The sequence below is a fragment of the Balaenoptera borealis genome, assembly GCF_965194805.1.
Source record: "Balaenoptera borealis genome assembly, chromosome: 8".
Lineage (NCBI taxonomy): Eukaryota > Metazoa > Chordata > Mammalia > Artiodactyla > Balaenopteridae > Balaenoptera > Balaenoptera borealis.
In genome coordinates, this window is record NC_138865.1 from 42,002,065 (window position 1) to 42,025,578 (window position 23,514).

The 23,514-nt window shown below is 38.2% G+C and overlaps 1 protein-coding gene across 19 annotated transcripts in view; it reads left to right on the forward strand.

The window, feature by feature from the left end:
• The window catches only part of UBAP2 (ubiquitin associated protein 2), a 124,976-nt gene that overhangs the window by 75,983 nt on the left and 25,479 nt on the right, over positions 1-23,514 (forward strand). For 15 of the 19 annotated variants that reach the window (XM_082402408.1, XM_082402410.1, XM_082402409.1 and 12 more), the window contains 7 exons: positions 2,131-2,185; positions 3,630-3,733; positions 7,928-7,993; positions 12,782-12,834; positions 15,951-16,018; positions 18,243-18,432; positions 22,587-22,800. In XM_082402408.1, coding sequence (XP_082258534.1) covers positions 2,131-2,185; positions 3,630-3,733; positions 7,928-7,993; positions 12,782-12,834; positions 15,951-16,018; positions 18,243-18,432; positions 22,587-22,800 — 750 coding nt within the window. The remainder of the gene's footprint in view (positions 1-2,130; positions 2,186-3,629; positions 3,734-7,927; positions 7,994-12,781; positions 12,835-15,950; positions 16,019-18,242; positions 18,433-22,586; positions 22,801-23,514) is intronic. The other 4 variants (XM_082402395.1, XM_082402401.1, XM_082402403.1 and 1 more) reach the window with 2 other exon arrangements.

The following is a 23,514-nucleotide window of genomic DNA, read 5'->3' on the forward strand; positions in this document are numbered from 1 at the left end:
CTCAAGGTTCATCCACATTGTAGCATTTGTCAGAATTTCCTTCTGTTTTTTTTTTTCTTTTTTTATAATTTCTTTATTTTATTTATTTTATTTTTGGCTGCATTGGGTCTTTGTTGCTGCGTGCAGGCTTTTCTCTGGTTTTGGCAAGCGGGGTCTATCGTTGTGGTGCGTGGGCTTCTCATTGTGGTGGCTTCTCTTGTTGCGAAGCACGGGCTCTAGGCGCACGGGCTTCAGTAGTTGTGGCATGCGGGCTCAGTAGCTGTGGCTCGCAGGCTCAGTAGTTGTGGCACATGGGCTTAGTTGCTCTGCAGCACGTGGGATCTTCCCGGACCAGGGCTCGAACCCGTGTCCCCTGCATTGGCAGGCAGATTCTTAACCACTGTGCCACCAGGGAAACCCCTTCCTTTCTTTTTAAGGCTGAATAATATTACATTGTATGTATATGCCACATTCATTCATCAGTGGACACTTAGGTTGATTCTGCCCTTTGGCTATTGTGAGTAAAGCTGCTATGAACGTGAACATGGGTGTACAAGTATCTCTTCAAGACCCTACTTTCAAATTCTCTTGGATACATATACCCACAAGTGGAATTGCAGGATCATATAATTCTTTTTTTTTTCCTTAAAAAAATTTTTTTTAAATTTTATATTGGACTACAGTTGACTTATAATGTTGTGTTAGTTTCAGGTGTACAGCAAAGTGCTTCAGTTATACCTATACATGTATCTATTCTTTTCAAATTCTTTCCCATTTAGGTTATTACAGAATATTGAGCAGAGTTCCCTGTGCTGTAAGGATCATATAGTTCTAGTTTTAATTTTTGGGGAAATTGCCATACTGTTTTCCTCAGTGGCTACACTATTGTACATTCCTATGAAACAGTGTACAAAGGCTTTAGTTTCTCTGCATCTTTGCCAACACTTATTTTCTCTTCTCTCTCTCTCTCTCTCTTTCTCTGTCTCACTCGTAGCCATTGTAATGGGTGCCACATTGCCCTCATGATTAGTGATGTTGAGAATATTTTCATCTGCTTATTGACCATCTTTATATCATATTTGGAGAAATGTCTATTCAAGTCCCTTGCCCATTTTTTAATCTGGTTGTTTGTTTTGTTAGAGAGTTGTAGAATTTCATTATGTATTCTCAGTGTTACTCCCTTATCAAATGTAGAATGTGTAAATATTCTTTGGGTTGCCTTTTTACTCTGTTCATGTCTTTTGATACACCAGTTTAAAGTCTAATTTTTTCCTTTTCTTGCCTGAGTCTTTGGTGTCATATCCAAGAAATCATTACCAAATTCAGTGTCATGAAGCTTTTGCTCTATATTTTCTTCTAAGGGTTGTATAGTTTTAGCTCTTGTATTTAGGTCTTTAATCCACAATTTAGGATTCAATTAAGAAAAACTGGAGAGTCACTGAATAAAACTATTTCTTCTTGCTTCCTCGCTCTCTTGTTTGCTGCCCTTTTGGTCATTGGTCAGAATCTAGTATTAAAAATGGTATGTAATAACACCTTCAGGGGCTTCCCTAGTGGTGCAGTGGTTAAGAATCCGCCTGCCAATGCAGGGGACATGGGTTCGATCCCTGGTCCGGGAAGATCCCACATGTCACGGGGCAGCTAAGCCCGTGTGCCACAACTACTGAGCCTGTGCTCTAGAGCCCGTGAGCCACAACTACTGAGCCCACGTGCTGCAGCTACTGAAGCCCACACCTAGAGCCCATGCTCCGCAACAAGAGAAGCCACTGCAATGAGAAGCCCATGCACCGCAATGAAGAGTAGCCCCTGCTCGCCACGACTAGAGAAAGCCCGCGGCCAGCAATGCAGACCCAGTGCAGCCAAAAATAAATTAAAAAAAAAATTTATATATATATAAAACCTGCCCGTGTTAAGCTGCTAAATATGACAAATGTTGTACAAGCAGAATTAAATTCTTTTCTATCCTTTGAGATCAGTAACTGTAGATATTTGTGTCGTTAGGGACCAGCAGATTGGGTGCACTGGTTGGGAATGTTGGTGCTGTTAGGAACAATGACAGTAATGTTTGGGTAGGTATGTAAGGGATGAAGTTGGTAGAATTATAGTTGTGTAGGACTTAAGTATTATTTTTACACTATATTTTTTTAAAAGGATTTGGACGTGGCAGAGGGAGAGGGGCAGGAAGATTCTCAACCCAAGGCATGGGGTAAGTCTTAGCCATCCTATTTTTGAAGTTACTACCTTCTCTAGTTTTAAAGAGGCAATACTGAAAAAGCAAAATAACACAAATAAAATTGTATTGCAGTAGGCCTTAGAGCAGTTCTCTAGCCTTGGCTTTATCGACATTTTGGATTGGATAATAGTTTGTTGAGGTGGTGGGGTTCCCTTTACATTGTAGGATGTTTAGCAACATCCCTGGCCTCTCCCTACTAGATGCCAGTAGCACCCCTCCTCAAGTTGTGACAATCAAAAATGTCTCCAGACATCGCCACATGTTCCCTGGGAGGGAGGTGCACAGCCACCCCAGTTGAAAGCCATTGCTTAAGAGTTATGTTGGTAAATCCAGCAATTGTCTTTGAATGGTAAGTAAATGCAGTGTTTTTGTTTTGTTTTGTTTTTTATGAAAAGCAATCATTTTTATCTTGAATTGTAATAGTGAAGGATGAGTATATTGTTATTAAATAGATGGTATGATCGGTTATTTATTCATTATTTCTGGTTCTTTCACTTTTTGCTGTTATCCAAAACATTAGCTCCCCCCGATCTTTATAAAAAGTTTTTAAGCTTCTTATAGAGGCCATAAGTAGATGACAGTCAAGAAAGGAAAAGTCCTTTGTTTCTCCATATCTCCAGGGCAGCACTGTTGGGGGTCACTGCCTTCAGGTGGCAACTCCTGCCATCTCTGTTTTCTGCCTGAGCTCCCTGTGGACAAAGGAAGGATGAAAACACAGGGAGCAAACTGGCCGGAACATATGAACGTATGTGCCCAACCCAGTAGCTTTAAACGATTTTGTGGATTTTGCTGTCTACTTTAAAATATACTCTTGTGGTTCTTTTTGTCAGTGACACCCCAATAATGCTGAAAAAATTTTTTTTAAATTCTGTTGTGAAAATTTTAGCAGTGCTGTTTAATTTGGCTCTAGTTAGACATCTGAATCATGGATATTGAGGATTTTAATTTAAAAAGAGGCACTGAACAAAACGTTTTCTTTTTATTTACATCCATCTAAACAAAAAGAATCATATACTTCTATTGTAAAAGGTTCAAATCCAAAATTGGATTCTGACTTTGGAAGAAAAGCCCTCTTGCCTACTTAAGTCTAGGCTTAGTTGGGAGGGGGTGGGTGGGTTTTTCATTGGAGCCATTACCCTGCCTAGAACTATTATAGGTCTCCACGCTTGCTTTAGGTTGCAGAGGACAACAATTTAGGGAAGTAGGAGCATCATACAAGAGTGTATGGAAGGTTCTAGGCAACCTCTGCTTTTCAGAAGATCTGCATTCCGATGACGAGAAGAATTGGCTATAATTAAATAGGAGAAGGAGGGTGAAGTTTCTTATAGTGGTTCTTAGAAGGGACGGGGCTTGTTTCGGGGAAGATGATGTACAGTTAATTTTGTGATTTGCCTTTATTCTTTATTTCAAACCCAAGGACATTTAACCCTGCGGACTATTCAGATCCTCCATCTATAGATGGGTATGGGACAAAACCAGTCGTTTGGGAAGCTGCTCAGAATGGTGCAGATGAGGGAACTGGTAAGTGTCTGTTCTCACCAGAGAGGTATTTTAATTGTTTGAGCTCTTAACGTACAAAGATGACATCAAAGTGTGCTGGTGGAGAAGAATGAAAAACAGGCAGCTTTCCTACCTCTGAGACTACTCTTAGCTGATTCTTACCTCCAAAGTTTCTCACTTATAAATCTCATTGACGATAAAGTATGTGGTTTACCCCTTTTGCACTCTGAAGAAGAGGCTGTAATAAATCTGTGTAAGGCAGTACAAACCCACACTCAAATCTCAGTGTCAGAGATATATAGCATTTCTTAGTGGAAGACTTGAAACAAAGTATTTACCATTCATAAGGGTGAACACAAATTTGGCCAGATAAAGAGGTAGATGATGATATATGGGTTTAGGGCAACAGTTGCTTTTGCAGATTTTTCTGTGTCCTGCAGTTTTAAGATTATTTCTTTACTGAAATTCACAGGTTAAATACTTGTTAATTGTTAATACTTATTTATTTAATAAAGTTCTTTTAAAGATTTTTTCCTGATAATATATATGAACTGTTGTGATTATATTTATAAAAACATAATTTGACACTTCGTGAATTATAACCCAAAATGCAAAAGTATAGCTCAGTAATTAGCTAAAAAAGACAGTGCCACCATCACAGAAGCACAGCGAGCTAGAAATCAAATATACTATCGAGAGGACCAACGAAAGTTATAAAAATGGTAATTTGAAAAGACTAGTATCAATAAAATTGATAAGTTTATTGTGAGACTTATCAAGGGAAACAGAAGAAACATAAAATTTGTTGTAGGAATGAGAAAAGGAATATTGATATTAATTATCTTTATAATCTATTATAATTAATATTATAGCTATTAAAAATCATCAGAAGATACTTTGTCAATAAATTTTTTGCTAACATTTGCAATTACAGATTAATCTCATTCTTCAAAACAACTGTAAAAATTTTAAGTCACAATATTGGAAATCAATTCAGTAAACTAGAAGAAGGCTAATATATCATGGCCATGTTAAGTTTATACATGATATTCAAGTTTAACATTTAAAAAGTCAGACGACTCCTAGATATATACCCAAGAGAATGGAAGATACACGTTCACATAAAAGGCAAATGTCCTTCAGTGGCTGAATGTATAAGAAAAATTATCCAGATTAGTCAGATACATGGAAACAGAAGTAGACTGGTGGCTGTTGGGGGCTGGGAATGTTTGGGAGAAATGGGGCGTGGCTAGGAATGGGTGCCAGATTTTTTTGGAGCGATGAAAATATTCTGGAATATGTAGTTGTGATTGTTGTACACCTTGTGAATATACTGAAAACCAATCAGTTCTGTGCCTTAAAAGTGTGGATTTTATGTTATGTGAGTTATATCTCAATAACAAAAATATTATTCACCCCTTTAACAGAATAAAGGAGAAACTCCATATCATTTTAATACGGAAAAGCATGTGACAAAACCCGACATTCATTCCCGATTTCTACAAAAGTCACAGCAGACCTCACAATTAATAGTGATGTGTAGAATATTTTTCTTTTGTAACAAGACCAAGAGGCTTACTCTCACTACTCTTACTTTTTTTTTTTTAAATAAAGGCAAAAGATTTAGTTGAACTGAAGAGAAACAGGAGGATTACTCTCCTTATTTCTATTCACCCCTGTACCAGAGGTCATAACCACTGAAATAAAGATCGAAAAAGAAAAGAAGGGTTGGAAAGGGAGGAAAAAACCTGTTATTTCTGGCAATGATATAAAAGAATCTATAGATAAATTAATGAAATTAATTAGGAAGCTTTAAACAGTGTAGATAGTTGACAGGTAATATTTCTATAAACCATCAACAAAGAGAAGATGGAAAAAAATTAGTGGCCTCAAAAAATATCAGATGCTTATGAAGAAGTCTAATGATGTGCAAGATAAGACTTCTAAATGAAAATATAAATTATAAAATCTTACAGTAAAATGTAAAATTGAGTGTTTGAAGAAGCATTAATAAACAGAAGGATATACCATTTATAGTAGTACAGAAACATGATGCACTTAGGTATAAATCTGACAAAATATGTGCAAGATTTGTATGTTGAAAATTATGCAACACGATGATAAATATCAAAGATGACCCAAAAAGGGAGCAAGATACTCAGTGTTTATGAGTTGGAAGATTCAATATTATTGATATGTTGTTTCTCCCCAGATTGGTATACAGGTTCAGTACAAGTTCATTCAAAATCCTAGCAGATTTTTTGTGTGTCAGTTGTAACTTGATTCTAAAATTTTTATGGAAAAGTATAGGTATGAACATAGCCCAAACAGTTTTGAAAACTAACAGTGTTCAAAGATTCACACTCCTTGATTTCAAGAAGTTACCCTAAAGGTACAGTAGTCAAGACTGTGGAATTGGCAAAAGCACAGAGATAGATCAATTATATAATAGCAAATCTAGAAATAAACCCACAGATACAATTGGTTTTGGACAAAGGTTCCAAGGCAATTCAATGGCATACATTATACTGTATATAAAAAATAACCAAAAGTGGATAATAGCTCTACATGTGAAACCTGAAAGCACAACTTCTAAGGAAAATACAGGGCAAATCTTAGCCACCTTGGATTAAGCAAAAATTTCTTACATAGGGCATAATAAGCATGAGTCTAAAAGAAAAACATGGTTCTTCAGAAGAGAATAAAAAGAGAATGAAGGAGCAAGGCATAGTTTAGGAGGAAATATTTATTTAAACCTCTATTTGAAAAGGGACTTGTATACAGAATGTGTAAAGAATTATCACAACTCGTTGAGAAGAAAACAAACAGCCTAATAAAATGAACAATTAAAAATGAACAAAAAATGAAAACTTGTGGAAATGGATGGTGATAATGGTTATATCACATTGTGAATTACTCAATGCCAGTGAACTGTACACTTAAAAAGGTTAGCATGGTAAATTTTATTTACCACATAAACATTATTTTACCACAATACAAACTTGACATAGAACGGTATACACATTCTGTATCTATGTCAGTTTTTTTGCTATTATATTTTACTGGAATTATGTGAGATGTAAGCATAGGGGGAGACTGGGTGAAGGGTAACTTCTTGTGAATGTATAATTATTTCAAAATAAAAAGTTAATGAAAAATGAGCAAATGATTTGAACAGATGCTTCACAAAGGAAGATATATGGATGGCAATAAGCACACAAAAATGTCCTAATCATCATTGGTCATTGGGGAAATACAAATTAAAACCACAGTAGGCTACCACCTTTCATCCATTAAAATAGCTTTAAAAGAAAACTGACAGTTCCAAGTGTTAGTGAAGGTGACGGAGTAACTCGAACCCCTACGTTCCTGGTGTGAAAGCATACATATACTATACAGTCTTACAATGCCAACCCTAGGTTTTTACTGAAGAGGAATGAAAACACCCACACAAAGACCTGCATGTGATGTTTATAGTGGCTTTATTTATAACCGCCACTGATTTTTAAATCAGATGTTTGAAACAGGATATTGAATTAGTCCATTAACTGCTATTTTTCTTTTTTCATATTCCTCCATCTCTTCTTCCTTCTCCTTTTGTCTTTTATCTCTTCCCTCTCATTCCTCTTATTTTCATATAGAGTAGCAGAATGTGTTCGATGCAAAATACAGTTAAAAGATGTCATCTGATGGAGTGCTGGCTATTTCTCTAGAGGCCTCACAGAATGGTATTGTCTTGTTGATAACACAGAGTTCTGAGTCTAGCCCACAGCCTCATAGGCTCAGAAACTTGACTTTTGACAGGATAATAATCAAATCCATTCCCTAGAGTCAGACTCAAACATTACCCAAAATAGAAAGACTGAAGGATAGTCAAAATGCTAATTTATAAATTTACTAAAAACATACCTTTTAAACAGATTGGAATGTTTTCTTTGACAAGTGGGAAGGGAACTTGGTGAACATGGGAATGAGAACAAGCATAATTGATGCAAATTGAATGCTCAAGATCTGTCTGGCTGTTAAGATTCATAGTTGGACCACAGCAGTCTGTCATAGCATGGATTGCAGTAAGTTTCTTTTTCCTTGGACACACAGCATATACTTAGTTTGATGCTTTCCTTCCTTCGTTTAATTTGCTGACCAATTTCTCTTCTGATGAATACCTTAATTGTTGTGATATGTTAAAACCTTCCATTTTACATTGATCCACAGAACTGGCATCAAATGCTCAAAATGTAGCTCAGAATCTGCCAAACAAAAATTCTTTTGGACTCAAAGGTATGATTTTTTTTTTTTTAATTTCTTAGTTAAGAATCTGATAAAATGCTTAAAATATCTTCCATTTTTATCAAGGCTAGCTAATAAAATTTCATCAGATTAATGTTTGTAAACTATATTTTTACAGCTGCTTGATAAAATAATTATCAACTTTTGATAATGGAAGTGTTTTTCACATTGGCCTTCAAGGTGACACAGATTTTTGCATCACTGCTGTCCTTTTTTCTACAACGCTGCCTTATATGTCCTTTTGATAGAGGGCTAACACCAAGTTAAACTGAACATAAAGCATACATCTCAAATTTATTGTTTTAAGCTAAAAATAAATTAATGTCTTTGAATTTTTCTCATATGTTTGATGTGAAGGTCTGTAGGTCTACAATGGGGGGCAAGGTCTTCCTGTAAAATTTTAATATTCCAAAATAAGATTAGGACCTGACTCTGTATTCTTCTGTATCTAATGTCATGTAGTTTTTAGAGTCTGTGTGTCTAGGGTGGGTCACTGCGACAGCTTGACCCTGGCTGCTGACACGGGACTTCCCCTCTGTTGCTTGACATAACACCTTACCATGTTGGACTTCTGCTTACAATTTCATACGTTGTCTTCTGCCTGCTTTTAAATGTACTCAAGGGGCTTCCCTGGTGGCGCAGTGGTTAAGAATCCACCTGTCAGTGCAGGGGACACGGGTTCGAGCCCTGGTCCGGGAAGATCCCACATGTCGCAGGGCAACTAAGCCCGTGCGTCACAACTACTGAGGCCACGCTCCCTAGAGCCCCTAGAGCTGCAGCAAGAGAAGCCACCGCAATGAGAAGCCTGCGCACCGCAACGAAGAGTAGCTCTCGCTTGCTGCAACTAGAGAAAGCCCGCGCACAGTAACGAAGACACAGTGCAGCCAAAAATAAATAAAATAAGTAAATTTAAATGTACTCAGCTTCTTATCCTCTTCTACATGTCTAAGTTCGCGTTTTAATTATTTTCATAATATTCCACTCTTAAGTGGTAGGCCAGTCTCTTTACATGTCATGTATAAGAATGTGTGTTTTAAATTAGTATCACTGAATTGTACACTTAAAAAATGATTACCGTAGTAAATTTTATAAGTATTTTGCCACAACTTACACATTTTTTGGGAAAAAAAGGATGTTCTAAACTTTAGGTTAATTTTAATATTTTGTTATTTTTTGTAATGCCTCATCATTGTTTCTCTCCCCTGGAATATCCCTTCTTTTTTTTAAAAAAAAATATATATATATTTATTCATTCATTTATTTATTTGGCTGCACCAGGTCTTAGTTGCAGCATTCAGGCTCTTAGCTGAGGCATGTGGGATCTAGTTCTCTGACCAGGGCCTCCTGCATTGGGAGCGCAGAGTCTAACCACTGAACCACCAGGGAAGTCCCAAATATCCCTTCTTAAATATCTGTTCAGATATTTTCCAGCCTTCAAGGTTTTTGCTGTGATTCATCTTCCCCATAAAGTTTCTCTTAGCATTCTAGCTTTCCGTAACTTTTTCATCCTGTAAATTTCCAGTGTATTAATCAGATTCATGTAATTTATATATCATTCAGTGATATACTACCCTGATCACTCCCTAAATTTTTACTTGTCTTTTCAGTGAGATATGACTTTGATACCTAGCATCATGCTTTCTTTACATGTAGGCTTTTAACCCAGTATTAGTTGGTTGATGATTGATGATGAAAGGTTCCTAAGGAAAATTCATCATAAATTGTTTGCTGTTGTAATCTTAGTTGCTTTGAAGGTGAAAGTTTTATGAATGATTTTTGAGGCTTTTTCTATTTCTTGACTAGAGTGTTCCTAAATCTGGTTAGCATGAGCCTCAGCTTTTTATAGAATTTGCAGTCTTTAGAGTACTGTCTCCTATGATGAATTTGACAGCATGAACACAGGGTAAGTTGGATGGAGGCGGCACCAAGACCACTGTGTACCGGCCATCTTTGAAATTAGTCCACTTGTAAACTTTTAACACTATGCATGTACTTAAACAAAAGTCTGGAAGGAAATATATTAAAAGGTTGGAGAATATGTATTAGTACTTAAGAAAGGCACTAGTTAGTGCTTAAGAAAGGAAGATGATAGTGAAGTATAGGTGGATGGCTTGCCTTGGATTCATTTAGCTTTGCGTACAGTGTGCTAAGAGGCCTGTGCAGAGGTCTAGAGATGCAGGTTCCAGTACTGATTTCTGACTGGGACTAATTGCACCTTGTGTTTCTTCCCTTAAACTATTATGTCTTTCTGCTTTCGTTTATGAAAATGTTTTAATTCAAAGAGATGTTTTGGGGGCACATAAATTGATAGTTGTTTTGTGACATTTCTGGAGAAATTATGGAAACCATTTAAAGATATGATAAATTAGCCAAAACAGAGGATTAGATTGTCAGTTCAAATATTGAAACCTGGGACTTCCCTGCTGGAACAGTGGTTAAGAATCCGCCTGCCAATGCAGGGGACACAGGTTCGAGCCCTAGTCTGGGAAGATCCCACATGCCGCGGAGCAACTAAGCCTGTGCGCCACAACTACTGAGCCTGTGCTCTAGAGTCCGCGAGCCACAACTGCTGAGCCTGCATGCCACAACTACTGAAGCCCGTGCGCCTAGAGTCCGTGCTCCGCAACAAGAGAAGCCACTGCAATGAGAAGCCCATGCACTGCAATGAAGAGTAGCCCCCGCTTGCCGCAACTAGAGAAAGCCCACGCACAGCAATGAAGACCCAATGCAGCCAAAAATAAATAAATAAATTTATTCTAAAAAATATTGAAACCTTTATCTATCAAGCTTTACTGTTATTTCAAGGATACATGCAATTGAGAGGGACAGAAGAGCAGGGAGTTCTTCCCTGCAATGCATATTCCCTGTGATCCACAGTATAGGTGAAGTCTCTAAGTGGTGTGTGTAGGTTTCTCACACACCAGAGAATGTTTTCAGGTTTGAAACATCTCCGTTTTATAACCACAGAGTAGCATATCTTGGGTGGTATTTTACAAGGAGCCATGCTCCATAAATCCATAGATTCTACTTTTGTTTGCCATGATCAATCTTTTTTTTTTTTTTAAACTTAGCAATTATTATTCTTTTTTTAATATATTTTTTATACATTATTTTATTTATTTATTTTTATTTTTGGCTGCATTGGGTCTTCGTTGCTGCACGCAGGCTTTCCCTAGCTGCAGCAAGCGGAGGCCACTGTTTGTTGTGGTGCGCGGGCTTCTCATTGCGGTGCCTTCTCTTGTTGCGGAGCACGGGCTCTCGGCGCACGGGCTTCAGTAGTTGTGGCCCATGGGCTCCAGAGCGCAGGTTCAGCAGTTGTGGCGCATGGGCTGTAGAGCATAGGCTCAGTAGTTGTGGTGCATGGGCTTAGTTGCTCCGCGGCATGTGGAGTCTTCCCGGACCGGGGCTCGAACCCATGTCCCCTGCATTAGCAGGCGGATTCCCAACCACTGCGCCACCAGGGAAGTCCTGCCATGATCAATCTTAAATTAGGGACATCCTATTGAAAGCATTCCATAGAAAAGGACTCTTTTCTTAGGTGACACCATCAGTTTAGTTATTAGGTTATTGACATGATTCCAAGGAAGTTAGATCTGTTCATCTGCCCTTTTCCTTCAGGGGTATGCCCTTCCTTTTCCCACACACAAACCTCATTGTAAGGCAGGTGCTCAACTTATTTCTTCCCATTGAAGGAACTGAAAACATTCACAATCCTACTTCCTGATGGTGGTTATAGTTAGTATCTTGGTGTGCTTCTTTTTAAAAGCATTTTATCTGGGTATGTGTTTGCACGTATGCTTTAAAATAATGGGAATATACTTATACAGGATCGCTGAGCACTAATGTCAGCATATCTAAGCTCATATGCTTTTCTTTAAAGCGTTTAATTGTTTTATGTATAAATGATTGTTCTGTAAGAACTGTTTGAGCACATTTTCTGTACCTGCTCATCAGGAGTTAATAGCCACAGACCTTATATGAATAGGACTAATATTTAGCTTTGCTGGAGACCTATTAGGAAACCATACAGTGGAACTAATATAAAAAGCATACTTCTCAGGTCTTTCCTGATGGCACGGTGGTTAAGAATCCGCCTGCCAATGCAGGGGACACGTGTTCGATCCCTGGTCCAGGAAGATCCCACATGCCGCGGAGCAACTTAACCCTGTGCGCCACAACTACTGAGCCTGCGCTCTAGAGCCCATGAGCCACAACTACTGAGCCCAGGCGCTCTAGGGCCCACGTGCTGCAACTACGGAGCCCGCATGCTCCACAGCAAGAGAAGCCACTGCAATGAGAAGAGTAGCCCCTGCTCACCACAACAAAGCCTGCGCACAGCAACGAAGACCCAGTACAGCCAAAAAAAAAAAGAAAAGCCTACTTCTCTAAATTTGATAATCCACCTGAAATGAGGGCCCAAAGCAGAGCTGCCTTACACTGAATTGTGTTCTCTTTTAAATAATATATATCATAAGGAACTCCTTGTTAAACATATTTATTTGTGCTGTGCCATACTTTCTTTCTTAAGGCAGACTTGCTTGGATATCATCCAAAAGCAATCTGAGACATTGCTTTTGAGTTTTTGTGGATAGTACTCAGCCAAGTTGCATTTGAAAACATGACTGATTTTCTTGAGATAGATTAAGAGCCTCATATTTCTTGGATTGTAAACTATATTGCTAAATGATATATGTGATATATCTTGTGCCATACACAATAGAGAATCACTTGGAATCAGACATTATTTGACTTTGTGGTGTAAACTGTGATTGTCAACAGGGGCCTGGAAGAATTCTGTGGACGAGTGGACAACGGAAGACTGGACTGAAGATGTAAGTGTTTAGCACCAGATCTGACCATCTTTCTTTTGGATTCTGGTAGGGGCACATGTACTTTGAGGAAAGCTTGAGACACCTACGGCTGTTCTTGGCTCCCTTTCAGACTTCTGTGATTACCATGTTGTTTTTTTTAGCAGATGCTTCTCAGAAGGAAGTTGGTGTTTTCAGGTTTTTGAGAAACTTGATTTTAAAGCAACCGTTTAAAGATGACCAGGTGTTGGGACTTCCCTGGCGGTTCAGTGGTTAAGACTCTGTGCTTCCAATGCAGGGGGCACAGGTTCGATCCCTGGTCAGGGAACTAAGATCCCACATGCCACGTGGTGCGGCCAAGAAAAAAAAAAAAAAACAGGTGTTAAATAGGAGTGACATCATTTTTTCTCTATCTTTGTTTTATTTGGCCTGATAACTAGCTGATGCTATTATCCTGGCCTGTGAATGATACTTCCTCTTTATAACCTTTTTATTAAAGGAGACAGTCTATGTTTTGGGTTTATAGTTGAAATTAACCTGAATAAATCATTCTGGTTCTAGGCCCAACCAATTCCCTTTTCAACTAGACTGGCTCTTTTTGTATTCATTTATTCCACAGACATTTTTGAATATACTGTACTAGCTTCTGGGTAGTGTTGATCTCTAGGTTCTGTGTGCAGCAAAAGATATCTTAACCATTCTTCTGTTTCACTCTTAAGGCCCAGAACAAAAGTATGTAAATGTTAGAGAGTTACAGCTGACATTGGAAGGGAGAGAATAAAGGGTTTACAAGTATTGACCTTCAAAATTGCATAAAGTGACCCAGACTTTGAGAGTTTATTTTTCTTTTCGAGATTATTCCCCCTCTCCCCATTTTGTACTCACAAACATTTTTTAAAAAGAAACAAAACTGCACTTGTGCTTTCTTTCTTTTTAGCACTATTTTATCTGACTTGTTAGGGAATGAGCGGGGCAGGTAGGGTATGAAAAAGAAAGATATGCTCATTTGATTGGAATTTTGGAAATTTAGGGTTTTTAATTTTCTTCTCTCACATACTAACCATAAGTCCTTGGGGTATGATGTCAGTGGGCTCTCTGTTACCTGTAATCTGAGGAGACTGAACTAGATGGGTGGCTATTAGAATCAGTGGAGGGATGGTACCAGTGATGATAAGAAGTGAGAATGAGCAGCCTGTGGACACCATACCTTATTTCAAACAGAGCTGTCCTACTTTTAAATGTTTTGTGTTACTAGAATTTTTGCTAAGGGTTTGTTGGGAGAAGAAAAAAGGTTTCCAGAGCTAAAAGCTTTATATCTCCTTGCCTGTTGTCTGGGTCAGTAGGCAGGTTAGAAAGTCAACAGGCTGTCAGAGGGCAGATGACCCACATTCAAATTCTAGCTGGGTTGACCTGTTGACCTCGGATGAGGCATCTTTCCTTTCTGAGCCTCCTATTTTTCATCCCTAAAACAAATATCATAATAACTGTCATGCCTAACTGATGGGATTTTTCTGTGCTTCAGATGAGGTCTTATGATGTAAGTCTGCTAACAAGCAGTTCAAATGTACACACATATAGGCGGTAATATTCTGCTGTATGGACCATATTGAATCACAATATAATTACTGAAAAGAATTACAATAGGGAATTTGGGCATCTTCTTTTCTCAGGAAATATCAAAATTACTTCAAAGTTTTCTGACATATACAAAGTAATGGTGATTGAAAGGTGAGTAATCTAAAATGCAAATCCTAAATTCCTTCTAGAGCTTAGGAGAAGAAAACTGCGATTTTCTGTACTCTACCGGGTTAGATAGGATTTCAGTGATAAATGTAGTTCTCATTTTCCTTGAACTTACTATTTTCAAGGCTTTAGATCTACTCTATTGTTACTTTTAATAGAATTACTCCTTAATTGCTTCTCTCTTTGTCTTAATTTGTAAGATTCTTTAAGGCAAAAATGGATTCCTTAGAGTTCTTAAGATACTACCTTGGATTAGGGTGCAACATAGCATAAGCCTTTCTTGTTGAAACAGTATAATCAATTCAGCACTTTTTGTTTTTACGGAGAATGAACATCTATTGTCTGCTCTGCCCCTGCCTTAACATCAGTGTCTTAGGAAGTCTGATTTTATGCCGGGTTTCAGAGTTCTGAGACATTTAGTGTTGTTAAGAATTACAGTAGTCTTCAAATAGCATTTTCATTAATTTTTCACATTATGTTATTAGATCAACAATATCAGCCTTTAAAAGCCCATGCCCCACTTTGAAAACATAAAAAGAGCCTGCCTTTCAACAATGTCAGTTGAGGTTTCAAGAAATTTTATCCTGTGTGCCTTAAAAGTACCTTAAAACAATATGCGTGAATCTCAAAACAGTTATGTTGAGTCAAAAAAGTCAGACAAAAAGGACTGCATGTTTAAAAATTCCACTTAAAATTCTGGAAAATACAGCCTAATCTGTAGTGACAGAAAACACATCGGTGGTTGCCTGGGGACAAAAGTGAGTGCTCGAGGAATTGATTACACAGGGACAGGAGCAAACTTTTAGGGTAATAGATACGTTCATTGTCTTGATTTGGTGATGGTCTAACGGAATATACATATGACACAACTCATTCAGTTATTCGGTTTGAATATTCGCAGTTTATTGTATGTGTTACACCTGAATAAAATTATTTTGATAAAAACAGTAAGGAAATCTATGACTAGTAAACCTATTACTAATAAAATACTTAAAACCATCTGTGTTTGGGGAAAGAGAACGTCAATTATTTTGCCTTTTCAAACTTTCCTACTCCTTTTTGGTGTTTATAGTAACATTAGTGGTGGTTTTTATTGGTGTTCTCATTTTATATAATGTGAAGTAGGATAGTGAAATGGGGACTTGAACTATGGCACAAGGGTCTGGCTTTACTACTTCACTTTCTTGTTTCTCTGATGTGGAATTATCAATCTAAATTTATCTTCACCATAAGAAAATTATGTGCCATGATCACTTGTATATTTCTTTTCCTTTGACCACTTTTTGGGTGAACTAGAATAAGAGTCCCAGTGACTAAAAATTGTCAGGAATTTGATACATTTTGATTAAAATAAAGATTAAAATAAGATTAAAATATTTTTAATCCTTTCATTACAGCTTTCTGAAACAAAGGTCTTCACTTCCTCATCTGTTCCAGCAGAGCATCATGTCACACCTGGGCAAAGGTAAACGCTTTCCCCCACCTTCTGTTTTTTATTCAAAGCATAATTGAAACTTCTTGCCTCAGGAGAGTTGTTTTCTTCCTCAGATCTCTTTCTATTTTTTACCCTTTTCTTGACTCTCTTTCTGTTTTTTCTCTTTTTTGTGTAAGACTTTTATTTTATCCCTAACTTACTTGGTGAGCTGACAGAGCCTCCATCATTTCCTAATTTGTTATGATCACTGATGAATTAAAATAGCAATTATGTTTGTGTTAGAATTTGTGACAGAGATAATGTTAAATCTATTTAGTGGTTCTTTTTTTACTTTTGTAAGCATACTGTTTTTGACAGATAAACTTAACAAAACTATCCTTTGGTTTCTTCATATAATACCATTTATTTAGATCTTCTCAGGGTAGTACAAACTTCTCATTTTATATGGGTTCTACTAGTTTTAATCTACTAATTTCGTAGATTACAGAAAGGGAAGGAGCTTTTGGGGTAATAGAAACATTGTTAGAATGTGTGCAAAATTGAATTATTGAAAAGCATTTATTTGCATCCTAGTGTTTACAATAACTCTAAAAATCTTTTACTATGGTTTCAAAATGCAGTGATCTAGAAGGATGAGAGCCTTGATATATATGACATCTGAGCATTGAAGACAGTTTTGAACCCAACATGCTCAATCTCTTGCTAAATGTGATGGTTATAAGACTTCATTATAGGGAAATAAAAATGATCAAAGGTTATGTCTTGCAATATATTTTGTGAATTGCTCAGAATTTCTCCTTAAACGGATATAACTTCTGCATTGTATTTAATACTCAATGAATTTGATAGGATCATTTTCATTTAAAAAATAAGAAGTGGACCTTTTCAATGGTTATTTTTCAGAAGACAGTGCTGGACTGTTTTTCATGCATATATCTTATCAATCTTTTGGAATCGAACTTGGTTCTAGTTTTTTTAGTAATGGAACTTTTAAGATGGGTCATATGCAATATAACCACCATGGATTTGTATCCCTAGAATTAGGCTGTCATAAGTTAGAACATTACCTTGGGGTCCAAAATACTAGATCCCATAACTTCAATCTGGTTATGGGAACATGAGAGTTGGTAGTGTATAAGGAGGAAAACTTAGGCCTAGGAACTTTGCTATATATCACAAGTGAGTTTTGAATTATTTGACCTTCCAGAATCTGCCTCACTGGCATGGTGAGAGTTTCCGTTAGGAGAACTGCCTGGGAACTGGCCTTTAAAAAGATTTAATGGAGCAAATTATCATGTTAGGTCATCCTGTGGAGAAATTAGTGGCTCATTTCCATGTCAAGTAGTATATTATTTGGAAGATATTTCTTCCTCATGCTTTCAGGTTGTAAGACCATGATTCTCAAATTTGAATCTCTTGTCTTTCTGGGGACATTATAAGAATTCTAGTTAACAGAGTATTTGTTAATATATTGTGCATTTTTTCCTAAATATTTAAGAGAGAAATTATATGAGATTTATATAAATGTAAATGTACTATTGGATAGAATGCAGAACTTATAGGAATATTTATGATAAATGTCAGACTGCTTCAGTGGTCTAGTACGGCTTTGGTCCTCATTCCTCAAAAATATGGATTCACTCTCCTTTAGGAAAGTTTAAGAGAGACTGGTTTCAAGTGATAAAGGTAGCCAAATATTCTAAAGGAAACAAGCCAAACTTGAGAGAACTGTTTAAGTGTACTCAGTTGCTCCAGGTTTTCAAATCGGTTGTCATCGTGCCATTTCTGTGGAAACATCTTTTTTTTTTTTTTTTTTCACACACACACACACTGTATTTTATTTTTACAAGAGATAAATAGACTGACACCAAGCATTGTACATGTACTGGACTGAATGTCAATATTATGACATAGTATGAGTGTGTTTCATGTTTGGTAATTGCAGTCATTGTTGCTTTTGTTGTGGTGATCCGTGATCTGTGGAAACATCTTAATGCACCTTTTCGTTTCTCTTCTCTGCAAAGCCCTGTTTCAGTCTCTGTGGCTTGGTATGCCTTTTTGGGGAGGAGGGGTGTGCAGCGGATGATTGATTCCCTGCTTTTGGCTCCCTTAAACTCCAGTTTCCAAAGGTTTTTGTCACTGGGATTATTTTTAGCATGAACTTATTCCTTTATATTGATTTACTTCTCAAATTCATTTTTTTGATGAGATTTGCTTATGACTCAATTCTTCATTTGCTTTTTTGTCTGCTTAGTGTTGATCTGGTAGCCTTGCTCCAGAAACCTGTTCCTCACAGTCAAGCCTCAGAAGTCAACTCCTTTGAAACTTCCCAACAGCAGGGCTTTGGCCAAGCCCTTGTCTTCACAAATTCTCAGCACAGCAATCAGATGGCACAGGGCACTGGCATCTCCACTGCCGTCAATCCCTACCCGCCTCAGAGTCTGGTAACTCACTTTTATTTCAGTGTGGGATTTTAAGGAATGTACGCATGAACAAATGTATTCTAGAATGACACATGCCTTATGACTATTTTTTACATATAAAAATTTCTGTACTAGATCTCAGTCCAGAGAACAATGATGTGATCATTTCCAAGCACATATCTGATGATGCCATGTGGAATTCAACTACTGAGTTTTCTGGATGAAGATAAAAATACTTCTTTATGATTAGTTGAATTATGAATTAGTTTAGTCATAATCATTTAGTTAGGCATCCTTCTTACTAATGATTTTTTTTCTTGGATTTTGTTTCAAAGTCTGTCTCTATACTTAAGATGTTAAATTTTCATTTGTTTTCCAGTTTACTTAAATGCTAATGTTTGTGAGTATTGGCTTGCTAATACGCAAGACCAGTTCTTTCTGGGTCTGCCTAGGTTCTTACATTTTTTGCATTTTATTTGTTATTCCAAAAAATTATGTGGTAGAGGCCCTTAAAAATTTGAATGAGGGGCTTCCCTGGTGGCGCAGTGGTTGAGAATCTGCCTGCTAATGCAGGGGACACGGATTCGAGCCCTGGTCTGGGAGGATCCCGCGTGCCGCGGAGCAACTAGGCCCGTGAGCCACAACTACTGAGCCTGCGCGTCTGGAGCCTGTGCTCCGCAACAAGAGAGGCCGCGATAGTGAGAGGCCCGCGCACCGCGATGAAGAGTGGCCCCCGCTTGCCGCAACTAGAGAAAGCCCTAGCACAGAAATGAAGACCCAACATAGCAATCAATTAATCAATTAATCAATCAATCGATAAATCTTTAAAAAAAATTTGAATGAGTTTTCAATGAAACAATGACATCTGTTGCTGCATATATGACTCTGGCTCCCATAAGAATTAAACTCCCATCAGAAAGAAGTTTAGGAACCTTTAGTGAAGCATATGAAGATAGGTGATGGGAATAAAAGAGCATAGAACGTGAAAGAATGTAGCTACAGAATGGTGAACTCAAGTTCCTATCCAAGTGTTGGCAGTTCTGAGTTGGCAGAGGGGAGGTTGGAAGGACTATAAACACAGATCCACAACTTTCCCTAGTGACAATTACTTTGGTTCATTCTTTGCTGTGTTTTACCTGAAATCTACAGTTGAGAAATGGAATTTCTTATGAATACGATATATGATAATCACCCTCTCCCACTTGACTCAAAATCCTTTGCTGTTCCCTAAAAAAGTGGAGAATTGAATAGGTAAACTTTTCATTGCTGTCTTCTACTCTACATAGTCATGTGATGTCAAGTATAACTGGCTTGGGAACTTGACATTTTTAGTGCCATTGTTGATAGTGTTTGAGAGGGTATCAGTGCTTGAAGTCGGTCGGACAGACCCAAGGCAGGGTGCTGTCTCTGTTTTGAGAGGGCCCAGTAATACCCCTAAGTTTGATTGAGCCATCCAATTCCTTTCCTCCATCTGCCACTGGTATACTGATGTGATGTCCTTGCTGACTTGCTGGAATCATAGGCCACTGAGAGCGTAGATAAGACGTTAGTTGAGTTTCCGTTTTTGTTTCTGTTTCTTACAGCATCCCTCAGGTATGTTGCTTTTTGTTGTGGACAACGTCTTGAGAAACTGGAGTAAGAATTGTTTGTTAAGCATATTAGAGCAGTGGTTCTCAACCCTACTATACTTTTTTTTTTAATATTTATTTTTATTTATTTATTTATTTGGCTGCATTGGGTCTTAGCTGCGGCACGCGGGATCTTCATTGCGGCATGAGGCATCTTTCGTTGAGGCACACGGGCTTCTCTCTAGTTGTGGCATGTGGGCTCTAGAGCGCACGGGCTTAGTTGCCCCATGGCATGTGGGATCTTAGTTCCCCAACCAGGAACTAAGCGTCCCCTGCATTGGAAGGCGGATTCTTATACCACTGGACTACCAGGGAAGTTCCAACCCTACTATACTTTTATAATCATTGGAAAACTTTAGTTAATAACATTAATAATGATAATAATAATAAAATTATACCAGATTCTACACAAGACCAGTCAGAATCTTTGGGCTTGGGAGTTGGGCACTTGTGTGCGCTTATGTATATGTGAGTGCATGTGCACAAGTGTACCAATAGACACATTTGTAAACTGTCCCCCATTGATTGAAGTGCGTAGGTGGAGTTAAAGTCCTGTGCTAAGTGTTACCTAAAGCAAGGTGCTAGTCATTGATGTAGTGATGTCATCGTGTTGTGAAACACACAGAGTGCGTTAAGATTAAATGCTGAAACAGGATAGAGATTAGGTAAGAAAAGAGAGAAAGAATAGAAGCATCATCCAAGAAGCCTTTATTGAACAAGTAGGCTTGAGCTGGGTTTTGGTGGATTTATAGCAACATAAGAGTAGTGTAGCGGGCAGCATGAGCACAGAATCAGGAGTAGTGATAAGTAATGTTAGCACAACTGTTCTAATAGAAGCAGATTCTGTGTTTGACGTGCAGTAATTGCCGACAACCTAAAGTTTTGGAGAATTTGGATATCTTTAGAACAACTGGGATAGATAGTCCATGCCTTTGAAAATTGATAGCAGAAATAATTCAGCTTTCTAGATCTGACCTCTTGATGGAATGCAAATCATTTCTATTTTTAACCTTTAAGATGGTTATGGAAAGGTTTTTTAAAAAAATTTTTTAATGTTTGCTTGTTTATTTATTTATTTATTTATTGACCACACTACACGGCATGTGGGATCTTAGTTCCCCAACCAGGGATCGAACGTGTGCCCCCTTGCAGTGGAAGTGTGGAATCTTAACCACTGGAACGCCAGGGAAGTCCCTGGAAAGATTTTTTTTGTTTTTTTTTAAATTTTTATTGATTGATTGATTGATTGATTGATTGCTGTGTTGGGTCTTTGTTTCTGTGCAAGGGCTTTCCCCAGTTGCGGCAAGCGGGGGCCACTCCTCATTGTGGTGCGCGGGCCTCTCACTATCGCGGCCTCTCTTGTTGCGGAGCACAGGCTCCAGACGCGCAGGCTCAGTAGTTGTGGCGCACGGGCTTAGTCGCTCCGTGGCATGTGGGATCTTCCCAGACCAGGGCTCGAACCCATGTCCCCTGCACTGGCAGGCAGACTCTCAACCACTGTGCTACCAGGGAAGCCCCGAAAGTTATTTTTGACAAAGGACTTACCTTTCCAGAAACTGAATGATCGTGATAAGTAAAAATGCAGTTGATCTGCCACTGTATGTTGTCTAGTCATAGGCTTTCATTATCATTGGGAGCATATTTGGTGTAGTTAGTCATCTAAACACCTTGAAATAAACACAGCAGTGTCCAGGGAATCTGCTCAATACAGAGATACCATCTGTTTAATTCATATCTGATTTTGGACGAACTTTTTAGGTAAGTACTGCGACCTGCATCTAATCTTGCAGGATGACCTGATGGCTGATCTCTCTGTGGCTAAACCTATTAAAAACATAAAAAAGTTAAAGACTGTATTTTGTTTTTCAGGCTTGTCTCTGTCATTTTATTCATGGTATTTCTCTTTACTTTAAAAAAAGTAGTATTGTGTTTGTGAACTTGTGACATCACTTTTTAAATAAAAATCAATTTCTTAAAATCTAGGGAAAATATCCCCCTTCCCTCTAACCTCTTTTTTTAAAAAAATTATTTATTTATTTATTTATTTATTTTTGGCTGCGTTGGGTCTTCGTTGCTGCGCACAGGCTTTCTCTAGTAGCGGCGAGTGGGGGTTACTCTTCGTTGCGGTGCGTGGCCTTTTCTTGTTGCGGTGCACGGGCTCTAGGTGCACGGGCTTCAGTAGTTGTGGCACGTGGGCTCAGTAGTTGTGGCTCACAGGCTTAGTTGCTCCACAGCATGTGGGATATTCCCGGACCAGGGATTGAACCTGTGTCCCCTGCATTGGCAGGCGGATTCTTAACCACTGCGCCACCAGGGAAGCCCCCCTCTAACCTCTGATATCAGAATCAGGAAGGACTGTTGGATTATGTAGTCAGATCTTGTTGCATAGTAATGTTTTCATGTAGTATTTACTCAGATGATTCTTAGTAATTCAGAATATTTTAGGTTATAATTTTTAAAATCCTTGTGAAAATACATGGCGTGTTTTAGAGCCTGTTGTAGAAATTCTGTATTGCTGAGGACTTTTGCTTTTCTTTCCCTTTAAAGTCATCCGTCCTTGGTTCAGGATTTGGAGAGCTTGCACCTTCCAAAGTGGCAAACATCACCAGCTCCCAGATTTTGGACCAGTTGGAAGCTCCGAGTTTGGGCCAGTTTACCACCACCCCAAGTTCACAGCAGAATAATACAAGTCCTCCCACAACCGCTTCTTCTTGGGACCTCAAGCCCTCAGCATCCCAGTCCTCAGTCCTTAGTCATTTTGGTAAGTGTGCATTTTGGTAAGTGTGGTGGTTTGCCCCTAGTGAGGACATGCCGAACCTTAGCAGAGCAGGTTGACTTTTGGACACTAATGTGGATTTGACCAGACGTATTTCTTTTTTAGTAGACCTTCTGCAGAGTTGCTGAGTTAAATCAGTCAGCTTGGCATTGTATAAATACCTGCATTTATTTGTTAATATTAGTAGTAGTAGTAAGTACATACCTTGAAGAGATGTGCAAAAGCATGGGAATAGTCATGCAAATATAAGGAAACAACACTTTGAATAAATGCCTAGACAGATTTTTTGAGCTTTATTAGAATAAGAAGGTGGAATGTGGACAACACTTTAAATCACATCCTCTGGTTGCTTTCTGATTCTAACACATGCGTGTATCCACCATGATTTGGTCCAGCCTTAATGTCTGTGGTTTATAATTTAAAGGCATCATGTGTAAGTTGGATGTTTTCTAAGCTGTACTCCCATAGACTTTGTGACATTAAACCACCATTTCCGACCAAAACACATACGCCACAATAGCAGGCGGTTACTTTAACCATGGGTCAGCTGTCTGGTTTATGTTTAGGGTGTATTGAGAGACATGGAAGCACATTTCTCTGCTGAATGAAATGGTTTACTGTTATGGAAGTACCTGAGACTACTCTAGGTTTGAAGTCATGTCTACCAAGAAATTCACTAAAGATTCAGTGCCCAAGGTT